This window comes from Aplidium turbinatum, chromosome 3 (assembly GCF_918807975.1).
Source record: "Aplidium turbinatum chromosome 3, kaAplTurb1.1, whole genome shotgun sequence".
NCBI lineage: Eukaryota > Metazoa > Chordata > Ascidiacea > Aplousobranchia > Polyclinidae > Aplidium > Aplidium turbinatum.
This window is the reverse complement of record NC_137474.1, coordinates 16258056-16275213: the sequence shown is the minus strand read 5'-3', so window position 1 is coordinate 16275213 and position 17158 is coordinate 16258056. Positions and strand designations below refer to the sequence as shown.

The window sequence follows — 17158 nt, the reverse complement described above, 5'->3', positions numbered from 1 at the left end:
TTCTTAATGGACAAGTACATGCAGTGAACTTTAGCAACTCAAAAAACACTTTTCTGAAATGCAAAAATCTATTATTTGTGGGCTGCTTGAGATGGTGGGCCTGGGATCCGGGCCCCCCTTGACACGGCACTGCTTGAAACCTATAAAAGTATTGACGCCTACGGTATTAATGTAAAAAAAATTGGGGGCCCCCAAAACCAGGGGGCCTGAGGCCTGTGCCTCGTGTGCCTCATGGTTAATCGGGCCCTGGGAGTCAGTCTAATGTTATTAATCCGAATGCACATTCCATAATTTGAAGAAGAAAAAAACAAACATTTTAAGCACTTTTACTAAAAAGTAGAGGACCACTAGTGAATTTCGGAGGGGAGGGGCGAGATGCAGCTGCTCACACAGCCCTGTAGGGTAGGCCTTCTTTTTGTTGTATACGTTCAGAGAGCGATAATTTTTACTTAGTACCGTAATAAATTGCATTGGATATTTAAACTTTCACAGAGAGGTTCGACTCATGCTTTAATCTAAAGACATTGCCTGTTAATCGACCCATTACAGTTTTTACTTGTCCGTTTAGGTCTACTATCATGCTCATCCTATTCACATATTATCTAATAAATCAATCCAAAAGAGGGCTACAGTGACATATGCAGAGACAATCATACAAAAAAATCCTCCACAGCAATATTCCCGAAATGAAATTAAGCTAGAGCTTTGGAAAATGCTTTGGGAGGATATAAATGATTGATTGATTCTTTATCCTCGGACTGGGAAAGCTTTTTGCAGAGCTTAATCCTGGCAGATTCGCATACTTGTAGAGGCTTTGAACCACTGACGCAGGCCCGGTCACCGAGATTGACAGAGTGAAGTTTCAGATTGTTAAAGTCTTGTTGCCGGGGAACTATTCCATCCATTAGATGCCGCTGAATGGAGAGCAGTCCTTAACGTGCGTTGCTCAAGCGCACACCCCGAGAGTCGAACCAGCGCCGCTTAATCTTGAAGCTTCTTCGTTCCAGAAGTGACGCGCTAACCAATTGAGCTATTCGGGGCGGAATTAGCTTTGGAACACTAACTCTCAATTCAGAAAAACTAAACACGTGAAGTAGCAACGTATAGTTTCATATGGTTAGCATTGCGTACCAAAACTGCTTTGTAGATGTTGCTACGTATTTATGAACTTTTAATACCGGTACCCACATAAAGTGAACATTTTCTTTCCGAGGGTGTTTGATAGCGGATAGTGGAATGAACTGTTAAAGGTGAGCATCCGGTATTTTAGTTATTAGAATGGCTTTATCAGTATTGCACCACAACTCTGCCTTAAAAGCTTGGAAATGAGTAAAAGGTCTACTAGTGAAAAATACTCGCTGTTGCTCAGACTATCTACTCAGAATTTGTACGAATGACCGGAAAGAACTCCCTTCTTCTAATCTGCCTCTGAGTGTTGACAACAGAAAAAAGATGTTGTAATTACCACAAGATATTAGGCTACTCTACCACTTCATCATCACTATTTCAGTGATCCTGAGAACGCAACGGTAAGGTATTTAAATCCAATAACAAAACACTTACTTTTAATGACCCCCGCACAGAAATAGCATTGAAGTACAAGCTGGCCATGAGAAGAAGAATTCCAAACAGCTTTTCTGCATCAGTGATTTCTCTACAACCCTGGAACAACTTGACGGCATATTTTCCAAAAGTTAGCAGCATTGAGGAATCGGACATAGGAGCAACAATGTTCATCCATATGAATAAGAATCCAATCTTTGGTCCGTAAGCAATGTTGATGGCTGTAAAAGTTCCTCCAGACTCTTTCAAAGACGTGGTTAATTCACAATAACAAAGAGCAGACATGCATGCTATTACTCCACCACTGATCCACATAATCAAACTCAAACCAATGCTTCCGTTTGAGGCGGCTGCAACGAATAGTGGTTAGCTAACAATAACGCACAGTAACAGTACGGCTACCTGAGCAAACCATCAATGGCGTCTGGAGTAGAAAAAGAGCTCCACAAGACTCTCAGGCTTACTCTCCGACATCGGCCTTCACTCAACTGGAATGGTCATAGCCGTACGAGCCAGGGGGGAAGCTGCCCCCCATGTTGTTTCAAAACGTCGCGAATTCGGGAAAAATCTTGCAATTATTATGGCAAAATTGCTATATGAAAAGCTTCAAAATTGCATGAATTAAGAAAAACTACAAATTAATATCTTTTACCTATCAAACTAAGTACGGTACAGCCTCTTATTTGCACAAGAAATATGCCGCAAATTTTTCATTTGGCACACCCGTATTGATGTATTGTATGGTGATCAAACTGTAGTAGGCTACGAAATGCATTTAACCAGCTGCATCATGCCAATTTGGGCAGCCACCAAAATATGTCTCTAATACTTTTGTGAATCTGCCCAAATCAAAACACAAAATTTGCTATATAGGCCTAGCTAATTTTATTAATTTTCACAAATGCATCGTGTTGATTTGGGCAGCTGAAAACATGACATTATCTGATTAGTCTGTTTATGCAACTGCCCAAATTAGCGTGAGGCAGTTTCCCCAAAATGAATAAATTCATTAATTTTTTCCCATTTACATAACTGTATCGTTTAGATTTGGGCAACAAAAAAATATGAAATTATCTGATCATATTTTATTTATTAAACTGCCCAAATTGGCATGATGCAGTTGCCTCGGCATCAAAATTTACAAAGTCTTTAATTTTTCTCATAGGCCTAATATCCATAAATGCATCATCTTGATTTGGGCAACTACAAAATATGAATTTATATAAATCTGGTGAATACTTTTATAAAACAATTCGGGTGGAGAGGTTGCAGTACTTTTTCAACCATAAACGGACATAGCTAAGCAACACCACAACATTTAACGAAAAAATGTTATACTGTCCTTGTTAAATGTAATGTTAATGTTGTGGTGTTGCTTAGCTTTGTTTGGTTACTTTTATAAAACTACCCAAATTAAAATAATGCAGTTGCACCCTAAAATAAAAAATAAATATTTAGTTAGTGAGGTGTACCTTAGGGTTCAACGCTGGGTCCATTACTGTTTTTATTGTACGTAAACGACTTACCAAACTGCACGTCTTCTGTTCCAAGACTTTTCGCAGACGATACCTGCCTGGTAATTAACGCTCCTAATCCAACCTACTTAGAAAAGGAAATATCGTCTGAATTACTTAACATCAAGAACTGGATTAATGCCAATAAATTAGTTATCAATCCTTCCAAATCAAATGTCATTGTGATCCCTCCTAAAAAATGCAGCTACCCAGAAGATATCAATGTACTTTATAATTGTGCTAAGATCGAACAAGTTAAGTTTGCCAAATACCTTGGCATTATTTTTGACAATGGTCTAAATTTTGAACCTCATATTAATATGCTCCACAAGAAACTTTATATATCTGTAGGGATATTGTCGAAACTCAAATACATTCTTCCAAACAAAACATTATTACAATTATACTACGCACTGGCATAGGCGTCGATTTTTTCTTAGAAAAGAGGAATTCTGGGTGGGCAGAGTTTTCAAACAGATTTCATTGAATGTGTATTTTGTATGTTCGCAAGTTAGTCTTTGCCAGTCCTCGAAATTAGCGGCGGCACACCGCAATTGCCGTGGTAACTGGTAAATGCCGCCGCAAACGTCATAATGGCCATTCCGCTACGGCAGTAAAAATGCCGCCGCAAAATGAGCACTTAATTAGGACAAAAATTGTCCAAAATTTCTTCCTGTGTTATTAACTCGCAGCGAAGGTTTAATCAGCAGAAACATCGCACCAAGACCTCACCTCGGACTATTTTACTTGCTGTGAACACTCGCGCAGTCTTCGAAATTAGCATATTTTTGCTTCGTCAAAAACGTTGCCGAGGCTAAACGACAAAAGTTGAAATTGCCTCGGCAATTGTTGTGAACGTTTATTATGAAAAAATTGTACCAAAACATGCAAAACGAGAAGCGAAAAATATACTAGAGTAGTCTATCACAACCACACTGTTTGATTTGTTGTGTGTGATGTAATAATAACAAAAGTAGCGATAAAGCGAGCAACGCGATACACATGCTGTTACGGTAATTTACGTTAAATAACTCATGGCGAAAAAGTAAGTTCATTTTGGGTTGATTCAACGTTTGAGTCAGCACAAATCGATTTAATTTTTCCGGCGGGTTATAATGCGTAACAACAATGCCTAATTAGAAATTTACGTTTGTTTTACATTAATTCGACATCTAGCGACGTTGAATTAACAGCTTCCTGCGAGAAGATTGCCTCGATTTACGTATACACTAACATAATTTCGGCACAATTGGGATACTGTGAGCAACGCAAAGTCTGTTTGATAAAGAACTAGTCAGAATCGGAATCATCAGATGCTGTGTCGGAGGATGAGGTTGTCGCGTCGTCACTGGAATACTTGCAGACGCAAAACTGCCCGTTCATGAACGCGATGCCATATGATCAGAAGCAATATTTTTCTTTTCTGCCGAAAAACCGTTTATCCAATTTTGTACTACTTTTTTAACTTGACCCCGTAGCTTTTCTAGTTCCGATTTGTTTCCGTCATAAAATTCTTTACAAATTTTGCAAAATACCACCCTAACTTTTCCTTCTGTTTGATAACCTATAGCAGGTAAATTCCACTTTTTAACTGTATCTCCCTTCACCATGATTTATATTCGCAACGACACCGGTAAACAATAAGCATTCAACGAAAAAATAACTTTTGCGTAACAATCAGCCTAAGTCAGTATTTACAAGGTTGCAAACTTTTTACAGTTCACAAGAGGATTGTGAGCGCATAAAATAGCTTGCGTAATGCTCTGGGCTACCGCCGAGTGACACGATGAAGAAGAAGCGCATAAAATTTCGTTTGATTAAAGCATACAGCAATTGCCGCCGCAATCCAAGGTTTGTTGATTAGAAGCTAATTTCGAGGGCTGCTTTCTCACAAAGACTGCGTTTAGCGTCGCTGCAGCAATTAAGCTTTAATAGGTTTGATGTTTGCTTTCTTGCGATCTTATGAGCGCTGCTAAACCAAACAAATTCTTTTATGTTTTCCTTTGCGACCTAAAAAGCGCGTGACCTGTTATCTTTAAAGTGGCGCCTTCGGATTTGCCGCATTTTGATTTGTAAAAAGCGATTGTTTCAGTACGTCTTTAGTTTGTGTCGGTTATGTTATTGTCATGTTCATTATGATGTCATACTCATATTCCCTTACGCTGACTGGGAACTGAAGTTTGATTGTGACGTAACGAAGGTGAGACCATTCGGAGAAAATATCAAACGTGGTTTTCTCTCACCAGGAATTGCCATTGCTTTGTTCTGTCGGATACCTAGCGAGAGACATAGCGTAAAACAAGAAGTTGCGCTGCAGTTGGTTGGATAATTCAGCGTTTAACTAAAACGGAAATAATGGTAACGAACACTTCATAAGTGTCATGAAAACAGGGTGGGCAAAACATATTTTGCCCACCCTCGTTTCACGGCAGGGTGGGCGTCGCCCACCCTGCCCACCCTATTTCGACGCCTATGCGCACTGGTACATTCTCATATCGTATATGGGATAACGATTTGGGGTTCATGCTGCAAGACACAAATGAACAAGCTCAGCACCTTGCAAAATAAGGCTGTCAGAATAGTAGCAGGTGGCAGGTGGTCTGATCATGTCACACCTTTCTATAAGAAACTTAGCATACTCAAGCTTAAAGATTTGTACGAACACGAAACTGCTAAATTCATGTTTAAATTTGATACGGATGTATTGTCTCTGCCTTTCGCACACTACTTTGAAAAAACCAAACTCATGTATAATGCACGTCTTACTAGACACTCTTCCAATGATTGTTTTTTGTCCCACGTTACGCCTCATCCCGACTCCAGCGCAGCATTAAATATGCCGGAGTGAAAGTCTGAAACTCCTTACCAACGAGCTTGCGTAAATTGTCATTTTATTCTTTTAAAAAACAACACAAATATTCACTCATCGCCAAATATTAGCACGATTAAATATGTATTACCTTTATGCTACCGAGTACCGATAGACTACTAAATATATTTCTCTGTGACCATCTTCTAACACCTTGTCTCAATTTTCGTTATTAAATTATTCTTATCGCAATTTTAGAACTTCTATTAGAATCTGGGGTATCTGCTTGACTCGAAGACCTATGGTCTCTTCGCAGATTCCCGTTGCTGGAAATTCCTTTTTTATTGCTGTATTTATTGTATTATATTTACCTACAACGAAATAAAATCAATCAATCAATCAATAGTTTGTATATGCAACTGTATCATGTTAATTTCACCAACATTTAAAATGCTACTGCTGAAGTATATAATACTCCTAAATGTTACTCCTACCTACCATGCCAAAGTGCAGAAGCATCGAGCAATGCACAAGCAAGGTAGCCTATATTCAAAGATGAATTTAGTTGTTCTATCTTCATTACTTGGGTAAGAAATTCTAGCTAGCTGGTGATTTTATTATGTTAGTTTTTCACTGTTATCATGCACCGCATACATTATATTTGGGCAATTTCTATAAAAGCGTGCTGATTTGGGCAAATTTACGTTTTGCCCCCCCAAAATGGTTTGGTCTCGTACGGCTATGGGAATGGTTAGGCTATGCCAAAACAGGCCTGGATGCCGCTCAACTTCTTGCGCACTAGTGTTAGACTATTCCGCTCCAACATGCAACAAAGGAGGATGGCTCCATCAGCAATTTGTGAGTGCGGCAAGGAGGAACATAGGCTATTGCGTGGCGAAGATAAAAAGGTTTACACGAAAAAAAAATACGTAACGTGCAGTATAATATTAGTTGTATATGTTGTATAGAAGTTATATTAGATATGTTATATTAATGTGGCCTATGTTAGAGTTAGCAGTGACGTAGGCTACAGAACACCGGTACAGTACAAAGTGCAATATTTTGTACAAACACGCCGATAACTAGTGATAAGTTACATCCACAAGGTGACGTTAGACATGAGTTGAAGCAATGCATTTCTTCAGTGATTACTAACAATTCGATATTGGAAAAGCGTAACGCCCATGCAAAACGCTAAAGATAACACGTTTACGTCACAAATATGTTCCTTTGCCTCACCTATGACTCCATTTGGCGCGACAAATATTCCAGCTCCTATCATACATCCGCTGATAAGCGAGGTGGCTCGCCAGAACCCAATGGTTTTTTTCAATTTGAATTTGGTAGTTTTTTCTTCACTCACAACGTAAGAAAACTTGTTTCCGCAGCTGCTGTCGGTATTGCTATCCATCGTACAAAACAAAATTGTTTAGCCAACTACTTTTTCTGAAAAACTACTAACCTTAAGTTCTTGTAGCCTAAAATTTTTTTTAAGCTAAATAATTGTATTTTTTTACTATTGAAAATTTCCTCGGTGTTTTTTTCCCGTCGAAAATAGCTTATAATTTGTACGTTTTTCCAAAAGTTAAAGAAAGTTTAAAAATTCACCAATAGAATGGATGAAATGTATATACTAGTCTACTCATACAGGCTACAATTTTGAATTTTTTAAGAATGGATTGTTTGCACTTATAACTTTTTTTGGCATGTGAAGCTTCTGAAGCAAACAAAAAGCAAATGTACTTGCTACTCTTCTAAAACGTTTAACAGCATCGCAGCCTTTATGTAGCTAGTACTCCGCAATCCGCATGCAACTATACAAACTTTATTCTTTTCGAACTATTGCATTGCACACAACTGTGCAAAAAGTTGGATGTAAAATAACTCTATGACAAAAAAAATAAAAGCCATGGTTTAGATTCATTGAAAACCTTGATTTGGAAACGCCAGCTTGATTGATTGATTGCTTGAATCTTTATCCTCGGACTGGGAAAGCTTCTTGCAGAGCTTAATCCTGGCAGTTTCGCATACTTGTAGAGGCTGCGGATCACTGACGCAGGCCCGGTCACCGAGATTGACAGAGTGAAGTTTCCGATTGTTGAAGTCTTGTTGCCGGGGAACTATTCCATCCATTAGATGCCGCTGAATGGAGAGCAGTCCTTAACGAGCGTTGCTCAAGCGCACACCCCGAGAGTCGAACCAGCGCCGCTTGATCTTGAAGTTTCTTCGTTCAGTAAAACATATAAGCTACTGATGATAGACGTGCTATCATGTGGGTTAAGTTTAAGCCTGGTGCCACACTGCGCATTTGAAAAACAGTCCAAGTAAAAAAGGCCAAATTAAATGTATGTCTCCACTTGCACTCTATTAAAGATGATTAAAGAATAAGAATAAATAAACCGACTACCGTACATCAAAACAGACAACAGTAAAACTTGAAACTAAACTGCAACTTTAAAATTTAGCATACGAAAGAGATCACACGAGGAACCTTCAGTGCTGCTACTCCAACCGACTTGCAGAAGCAGGCAATTGCCAGTGGGTTGATCAAGCCGACGACAATCGCGTTATTAGCACAAAGCCCTAGTTTAGCCAAATAAGCTAATCGACCACCTGGATTCGTTCAAAAAGTGTTTCTCTAATAAAACTAGTAACTTCTTACTAGTGTGCCTGTTTTTACGGTGCCTGTTTGAGCTATTTTCAACGTTACTTAAATTTCATGCTCTAATATTTAATAAGTTAAAATATTTAATCGAAACACTTCACTCACGTTTAGCATAGCCTAGGTTAAAAGCAATCCTCCAAACCACTGCTTACTTGTCACTTGACATAACTTGTAAGCACTAACTGAAAACATAGGTCGTTAGTAAGCTATCAGTGCAGATGGAACACCAAATTTGAGGGTTGAGGGAAGCCAAATGTTCTCAAAAATCTCTGAATGAAACCGGAAACATATTTTGAAGCAATATCGAAAAGGAAGCAATACTGTAGACCAGAGCTCGGCAACCTTTTTCTAACCGCGGGCAAAATCAAAATTCACAAAGTCTTGGCGGGCCGTAGCCTACAAATTTTTTATTAACAAATCTTTTTTTTTTATTATGTTGTAACAACTTTTGAATTTATAGAATTTAATCAGATTAAGTTCTGATTTTATTAACAAAAGCACAAAATACAGTTGGTCACAGCGGTAAACCATAATTTCTTCGTGGGAAAATTGTAACTTAAAGTTCCCGGATCCGTTCGTCTGCATATAATGACCGAAGAAACACACACTTGAACTTCTTTTCAAAAAGTGTATTTCTGTAAAAATTAGCCCACGGCTACCGAAAACGAGGGGGTGCAACGCGTACACCACTGAAAACTGTCACTACAGAACAGATTACTTGGATAAAAGACGGAACTTTTGTCCAGCTAGCAAGCACTAAGCCAACAGTTAAATGTGCGGCCAACTTTCAAACAATCATTTTACGAATGACCAGAATAGATATCAATATCTCAAATTCACGTAGAAAGTAACTGTGACGCAATAATGAAAGACAATTATGAAGTCATTCCAACAGGTGTTTAAAGCTGATGTAATATTTCCTGTTTAAACAGGCCCAAACAGGTTTGACACAATTCTTATGAACGCTGGTGCAATTTTGGCACATGCTCTAGGAATTTCCATGACGTAATATTCAGTAGACTTGAACGGTTTTTATATGACGTTTGATTTGGTGAAAATTGTCGGGAACATAGCGGCCCCTAGTTATGACAGTCTGACATGGCATAACTAAAAAAGAATTGACGACAATTGTGAGCCAATGAATAAAAACACATGATACACTAATTGTTTGAATCACTCACGTTTAAGTTAATACGCAAATACAAAGGGCATGCAAAGAATGAACAACAATACGGAATAATACACGACGATACATGAAATTGGTACCATAGGTACACGCTAAAATGACGCTATATACAATAGTTGCGATAATAACCGACTGTTCCGGGCTCAGACAAGGGTCGGCCACCGCAGACAAAACCAGGCTCAAACCCTAACACTTAGGTGTTCTTTACGGGGGCGAGGCACGAAATATCCCTCAACACGTAGTCTACTTTTACTTTCCCCGTACTCTCATCATAGTTGCAGACGGCAACTTTGGCTCTACGAACCACAGGCTTCCCTTTCCTAATTTGTGGAACTACCTCATGCACCCTCCCAAGTTGATACTTCCCACGTTTACCAATGTCTTGGAGAGAACCTACCACTACAAGTTGACCAGGCTCTAAATTCTCGGCCATTTTTAGCCATTTTTTCCGGCCCTGAAGACCTGGCAAGTAAAAATCGATCCATTTACTCCAAAACTGCTGAGAAAGTGACAAATTGAACCGATAATCCCTTCTTAATTGGTCACGATCATGTGGTTGCCCAACAGCACAGTATGGGTCTAAGTATGGGGTCAAAAGTGAGGCAGGGGTGATGACAGTAAAATCCCTAGGGTCGTCACTCAAAGGTACCAAAGGGCGTTCGTTCACGATCCGAACGGCACTGCCTGTGTACGTAAGCAGTTCAATAAAATTGGGCTTACGTAATGAAGAGTCCAAAATGTGAAAAAAGTATTTGGTCACATCAGCCATGAAACCAAATCTTTCAAGCCGAAATCTAGCCAAGACATCTGCCAGAGGGTTTAACAAGTCAGACAAGTCAGGACAAGAAGACATTACATCATTAACACAAGTTCCTCGAAATTCAGACTTGCCATCGTAAACAATGCGCTTTTTTAATTGTGACGTCACAAAGTATGGTAAATACCATTCAAATCCCTTGACATTTCCTGCTTCACCAGCACGCTCAATATAGCCATTAGATTTAAGATCTTTCATGGTGTCAGTAAGGAAATCACGAAGTTCAGGTTGTTTTAAAGCTTTCTTTCTTAAAGCAGCAGCTCTATCTGACGCCAACACAAAATTGTTAGGTAGATCAATATCTTCCTTCAACGGAACAGGTATCTCAAATCGACCATCTTTCAACTCAATATTCGGTTCGACAAGTTCTCTAGCCAAAATATCATTGCGAGACAATTCACAGGTTTCATTTTGCAAAGTCAAATCCTGAATGACTTTATTCAGGTCTGCTATTTCCATATCACGAGACTCAATTTTACGCTGAAAGCCAGAGATGACATCCGACTCTGAAGACGTCTGCACACTTTAGCAACGCTTTCAACTAAGGGTGACTTACCACCACAAGCCAACCAACCGAAAGGAGTGAGTAAAGCATGCGGTTCACTGCGATTTTCACCAACACGTTCTTCTTTTGCACACATCAAATAAGCGTTGTCGTTTCCAATCAGTACATCTACAGTACTACAATCATTCAAATGAAACATATTCACGTCATGAAAATGACGGAAACTACTTAAATCCTGCTTATGTGGTAAAGTCTTAACATCGTCAGCCCAAGCTGGGTTAACCACCGAAGTTATATCACAAAACAGTTCATTCGTCTCTAACGACTGAATGTTGAGTTTAACAAGTTCAGCACAAGTAGGTTTCTGACCAGCCAGAGTATCCATTTTAAACGACGCTTTATCATACGGTTTAAGACCAAGTTCGCACACCAAGTCACTCGAAACAAAGGTCAACTGCGAACCAGGATCATGCTGACAATACACCAACTTCGATTTGCCAGTCATTGGATTCAAAACACGAGCAGCAGTAACGCGGTTAAAGGCTGCTTTAACATTTCCAATCTTAACATTACGCACAGGAACTCTGGCACCAGCATCATCTTTACCGACCGAATCCAGAGAATCACGTGACGTCACATAAAAATCATGCAGAAGAAAATAGTGTTTCCTATCGTTGTTAGGCCCACACTGACGACAGTTGTTTGCATGATTACAGTCCTTAACCATATGCTGGCGCAAACAGTTCAAGCATTTTCCAGCTTTCACAATGACATCTCTCCGACCTTTAGGTGTCAAGCGCAAAAATTCTTTACAATTAGACAAAAAATGATATTCAACTTGACCACGTGATGAACAACAAAAACATGCCGGTATGTCACTACGTCTGGCCACACCGCCGCGCGGTGCGCCAACAGCAGTCGAGTACTGCGAACTCCCTGAAATCACATTATCAGGGGGTTTTACCGACGTCTGCCTAACCGGACATGAAGGCAATTTTCCTTTGCCAAACTTTTTAAATTGCTGCGACTCACCAGAATCGCCCATTAGCATAATGCTAAAATCAGTCGACTTGCGCGTTTCCTCCCGTACTACAAAATCAAACAAACTCTGAAAGGTAGGTTCCTCAGTGCTACCATACTGATCACCTAAAAAGTCAAGATAACGCTGCTTAGCGTCAAACGGGAGTCGCTTAGCCAAATCCAAAACAAAACGTCCTTCTAATTTATCACGCTGACCATAAGCTTTCGCGTAAAGCAAACACTGCGACAATTCATCTTTAAACTCTTTCAAATCACTGGAAGAGATCGAAGTCAATTTGCTACCATAGCGATACTTTCTAATTTCTGGTTCTGCGAAAAGACCTCCACGAACTCCAAAACGTTGAGACAAGCGAGCTAACGACATTTCTATCCTGTCTTCCTCTGACAAGCCAGGAGTGTCAGAAACCAAATTAGCAATCGTTTGTGCAGCTGTTCTAACACAAGCTGCTTGCAACAAAGTCAAACGAGTTCCCTTAAAGGGCGAAGCTGCCATCAAGGCCATAACACGATTTTTAAAGAAGACAAATGGCATATTATTACCATCGTAACCAATCAAGGCCGCCTTATCGAAGAACGTCCTACTATTTTGGTATTCAAAAAAGCAATCCTGCTGTTGAGAACTCGATTTAGCGGGAGAAGACAAGCTATATCCCTTAATGGGCTGAGTGGGCTCAGTCACATGCACAGCCCGATCACGATCCTCACACACGTTAAAATCAGGAGACGCGATACGCCTCTCACAACCACCCAAATTACGTGTAGCTGGGCGATCAAAAACTAGCGGCGCTGAAAACTGTGAAGGGGGCAAAGCATTACTGCTAATGGCGGCCCCGTGACCTGTACGCTCTGGGGGAGGAGTTCGGTTGTAATTTGCAGACCTTGGCTCTACAGCCTTCGGAAGACCCTTAGCCGTGGCCCCGAGACCTCCTGAAACAGCTGGAAAACATGTGGATTGTACAGGTCCACTTACGGATTGAACAGGCGTGTGGAAAAGGTTATGTAAATTAAACTGTGATTGATGTTCATTTCTGGAATGCCTAGAAGAGCCCTTCCTAGAGCTACGCCGGGAGCCCAACTCAGAACGATATTCAGCTAAAACTACCTCTTTACGTTGTTCGGCCCTCAACTGAGCGTCTTTGAGTGCGAACTTAGCAGCTCTCGCTTCGGCCTCAGCTCTCGCGATGGCCTCAGCTCGTATGGCCTCAGCTCTCGCGGCGGCCTCAGCAGCTCTTGCTTCGGCCTCAGCTCTCGCGGCGGCCTCAGCAGCTCTCGCTTCGGCCTCAGCTTGGATCTGGAGCTCCTCTCGTCTTAACTGTAGGTTAATTTGTGCAACTATCCGTGACGAGCTCTCAGACATCCTAGTGCTTACATTTGAGGCGCTATCCTCAGGATGTATGTCAGCATCCAACCTATCTGACAACTCACTTTCTTTTTGTTCGAAGTTATTTTTTAACGAGTTAAATTCGGGATCTACCCTATCACGAAGTTCTGCCAAGATTGCAGAGTTAACAATTTTACTCAAAAGAGCATGGAAATGCCGTAATTCCTCTTCTAAAGTAGATAAGTTAGATCGAAAAATTAACAGTTCCTGCTTATCACTCAAAGAACCTAGGGCCACAGAAAGTTTCCCAATTTGAGTCAAAATATCCCGTCTAAGATGCCGGGCCTCTCGAACTGACTTAGCCTCATCGTTAATGGGTCCCTCCCCAGAATGGCCTGCCCGACCGCAAAGAACATCATCAGGCTTAAACTCAGTCGAGTCGACGGCGGTCGAGTCCCTGTCACCACCGAGTGTAGACATATTAAATGTTGGGGCTAAATTTAACAATTAAAAAATTAAGTTACACAAACACACAAATTACAGTAGTTATAAAAAACTTAACTGCAAAGACCGTAAAAATACAAAAAAGAATTTAAATGCACGATACCGTAGCTGTACGAGTATGTGAAGTCCAAACGTCCACAAAACTTGCTTGGATTCTTCCACTTGAATCTTCAAGCACAGATGGATTGCCTTTAATCTTCTTTCTTGCCAATAAATGTCAAAGTTATTTTTCTTCAGTACCAAACTGAGAAGAAATGTCTTTACTTTTCTTTACTTCTTTAGACTACCAACCAATAAGATCTTCTTTTATTATTTCTTTGCTTTTGTAGCCTACCAACCAACAACTTCGTCTTTTATTTTTTTGCTTCTAAGTGCTTCTTGGCCTACCAACTAACTAACTTCGTCTTTTATTTTTTTGCTTCTAAGTGCTTCTGTGCCAAACACTAGACAGAGAATCGTCTTTTATTTTTTTTTGCTTCTAAGTGCTTCTGTGCCAAACACTAGACAGAGAATCGTCTTTTATTTTTTATGTGCTTCAAATGCTTCTTGGCCTACCAGCTAACAAAAACGTCTTTTATTTTTTATGGTCACAGCGGTAAACCATAATTTCTTCGTGGGAAAATTGTAACTTAAAGTTCCCGGATCCGTTCGTCTGCATATAATGACCGAAGAAACACACACTTGAACTTCTTTTCAAAAAGTGTATTTCTGTAAAAATTAGCCCACGGCTACCGAAAACGAGGGGGTGCAACGCGTACACCACTGAAAACTGTCACTACAGAACAGATTACTTGGATAAAAGACGGAACTTTTGTCCAGCTAGCAAGCACTAAGCCAACAGTTAAATGTGCGGCCAACTTTCAAACAATCATTTTACGAATGACCAGAATAGATATCAATATCTCAAATTCACGTAGAAAGTAACTGTGACGCAATAATGAAAGACAATTATGAAGTCATTCCAACAGGTGTTTAAAGCTGATGTAATATTTCCTGTTTAAACAGGCCCAAACAGGTTTGACACAATTCTTATGAACGCTGGTGCAATTTTGGCACATGCTTTAGGAATTTCCATGACGTAATATTCAGTAGACTTGAACGGTTTTTATATGACGTTTGATTTGGTGAAAATTGTCGGGAACAACAGTACAACATAGCCTACATGTATTGATGGTAGGCCGCAACATTAATGTGAGATTTGCAGTTGCTTTGATTTGAAAGTTTCTTAAGTTCAAGCGGTAAGTTGGATGAGGAAAGAAGCACGACATCTTGCAAGTGGTCGTCAGCAACTTTTGTTCTCAACTTGTTCTTGGTAAGTTTCATTGACGAAAATAGGATAATCTAGATGTTACGATACATGCGTAAGTGCTGCCTAGTAGGCTTTTGACGCCCTTTTTTGGCATAATTCATCAAGTTGAGATATTGCTTCCACTCAAGATATTTTATGGAAGTCAAGCAGTGATACACGCTCGGCGTGAAATTGTTACTGTTACTGCACTGTAAATCACTTCCATTTGATAGCCTACTTCTCTTGCACTGTATCCACCTGTAGGCTACGGACTACGGTACATCAAATAAAGTAGGAATGAACAGTTTAATGTCATTTTCGAGAGAACGAATGTCACCAAAGTGGGATGAAAGTCGATTTCTTAAGTGTTGTATCATAAAAACAAATAATGTATTGCTCGTAAGTTTGTTTTCCAGCTGACTTTACAGAGCCGTAGTTTTTTTTCGAATGGGCGTAGGCTAAGTCTACATGCATATACATCTTGTGTATCAATTGGAGCTTTTGCGGAAGCTGCACTTAAGTTGTTCAGATATGATGTCAAATTAGAACCCATTCTTGTTCATGAAATTCTGCAGCAATGATGGAATAATGTTCAAGGAAGGTTGCTATACTGTATTTCTTCCTTCAACATGTAGCCTACACTCAGGCCCGGATTTAGGGGGGCAGAGGGTGCAGGTGCCCCGGGCCCTCCTACGTGGAAAAAATGTGATTTTTGTGTTGTTGTTTTTTTAATTATTTCAGCCTTTGAAGTTTCTACCAAATGCTATGCAGTGCTGGATTAATGCTACTTTAGACGTAGAGGTGGTTTTGGACGGGGGCCCCATGATCTAAAAGTGCCCCGGGCCCCCCCATCAGCTAAATTCGGCCCTGATCAGGATAGTATATTGCAGCGCAAACGTTGGTTAGTCTACAGCCGGGTCGACAACCTACGGCCCTCGAGCCGAATCAGGCCGCCAAGTAAAATCACTCGGCCCGCAGCCGCTTTACTAATTATAGGATTATGTGGCCCGCCTAGTGATGTATTATATTATTTAATAATCGAAATTCTAATTTTTGATTAATGTGGTTGTTACACAGGTTATGCCTCATTTTCTCCACTTCTTTAGTGACTTTTATACCGTTCATGATATAAATCGTCATAACACCCGACAAACCTTTGGACATTCCTTTTGACTCAATCTTTCGCTGGCTCAGTCGAGACGGTATGCTAAAAAGAGTGTAGGCAGGGCCGGATTTAGCTGATGGTGGGCCCGGGGCACTTTTAGACCGGGGGGCCTCCATGCAAAAACTTTTTGCGCGCCTACGACGCGAAAATTTACCTCTACGTCTACAGTAGCATTGATCCAGCACTGCACAGCATTTTGTAGAAACTTCAAATGCTGAAAGAAAAAAATATAACACAAAATCATATTTTTTCCACGTAGGGGGCCCTTTAAAATTCGGGGGGCCCAGGGCACCTGCACCCTCTGCCCCCCTTAAATCCGGGCCTGGATGCAGGCATCCAGTGATTATGCGCATGGTGTCGTTAAGGGCGATATCTTTTTTCCCGCGTGTGTGCTGCGGCACCAGACTGGAGACGCATATTCGGCAGCACTGTACACTGTGCGATGTTATTTGAAATTTCAAACGACGCACAAGTGCGTTGCGACGTAGGCTATAGGCTACAGTTTGGGAACACTCTGGTACACAAATAAAGCACAAAAAATTTTCAAGTTTTTTTATTAATCATGCTGCAAACTTGGAAACTTTCACGGACCCTTTGAAATCGCTTCTCGGACCTCTGGTTGAGAACCACTGATACAGACTTTCTCCGTCGTTCTAGTGTTAAATCGGTTGATTACCTAATGTAGTTCAAGAGAGATGATGCACATTGTCACGATTCTTTCTATCTCTTACCAGGAAAGAGACTTTGAAAGGATTAATGACGAAGTTTAATGGGATATCA

At 40.4% G+C, this 17158-nt stretch overlaps 1 protein-coding gene across 1 annotated transcript in view; it reads right to left on the bottom strand.

Annotated features, from left to right (window-relative positions):
* LOC145766585 (b(0,+)-type amino acid transporter 1-like) overlaps positions 1-7297 on the bottom strand; it is a 32442-nt gene extending 25145 nt beyond the window's left edge. Inside the window, exons 1-2 of the mRNA XM_082578303.1 lie at positions 7126-7297; positions 1564-1913 (exon numbers count right to left, since the gene is read on the bottom strand). Of these exons, the coding sequence (XP_082434429.1) occupies positions 1564-1913; positions 7126-7297 (522 nt within the window). The remainder of the gene's footprint in view (positions 1-1563; positions 1914-7125) is intronic.
* Between the last annotated feature and the right edge of the window lie 9861 nt (positions 7298-17158).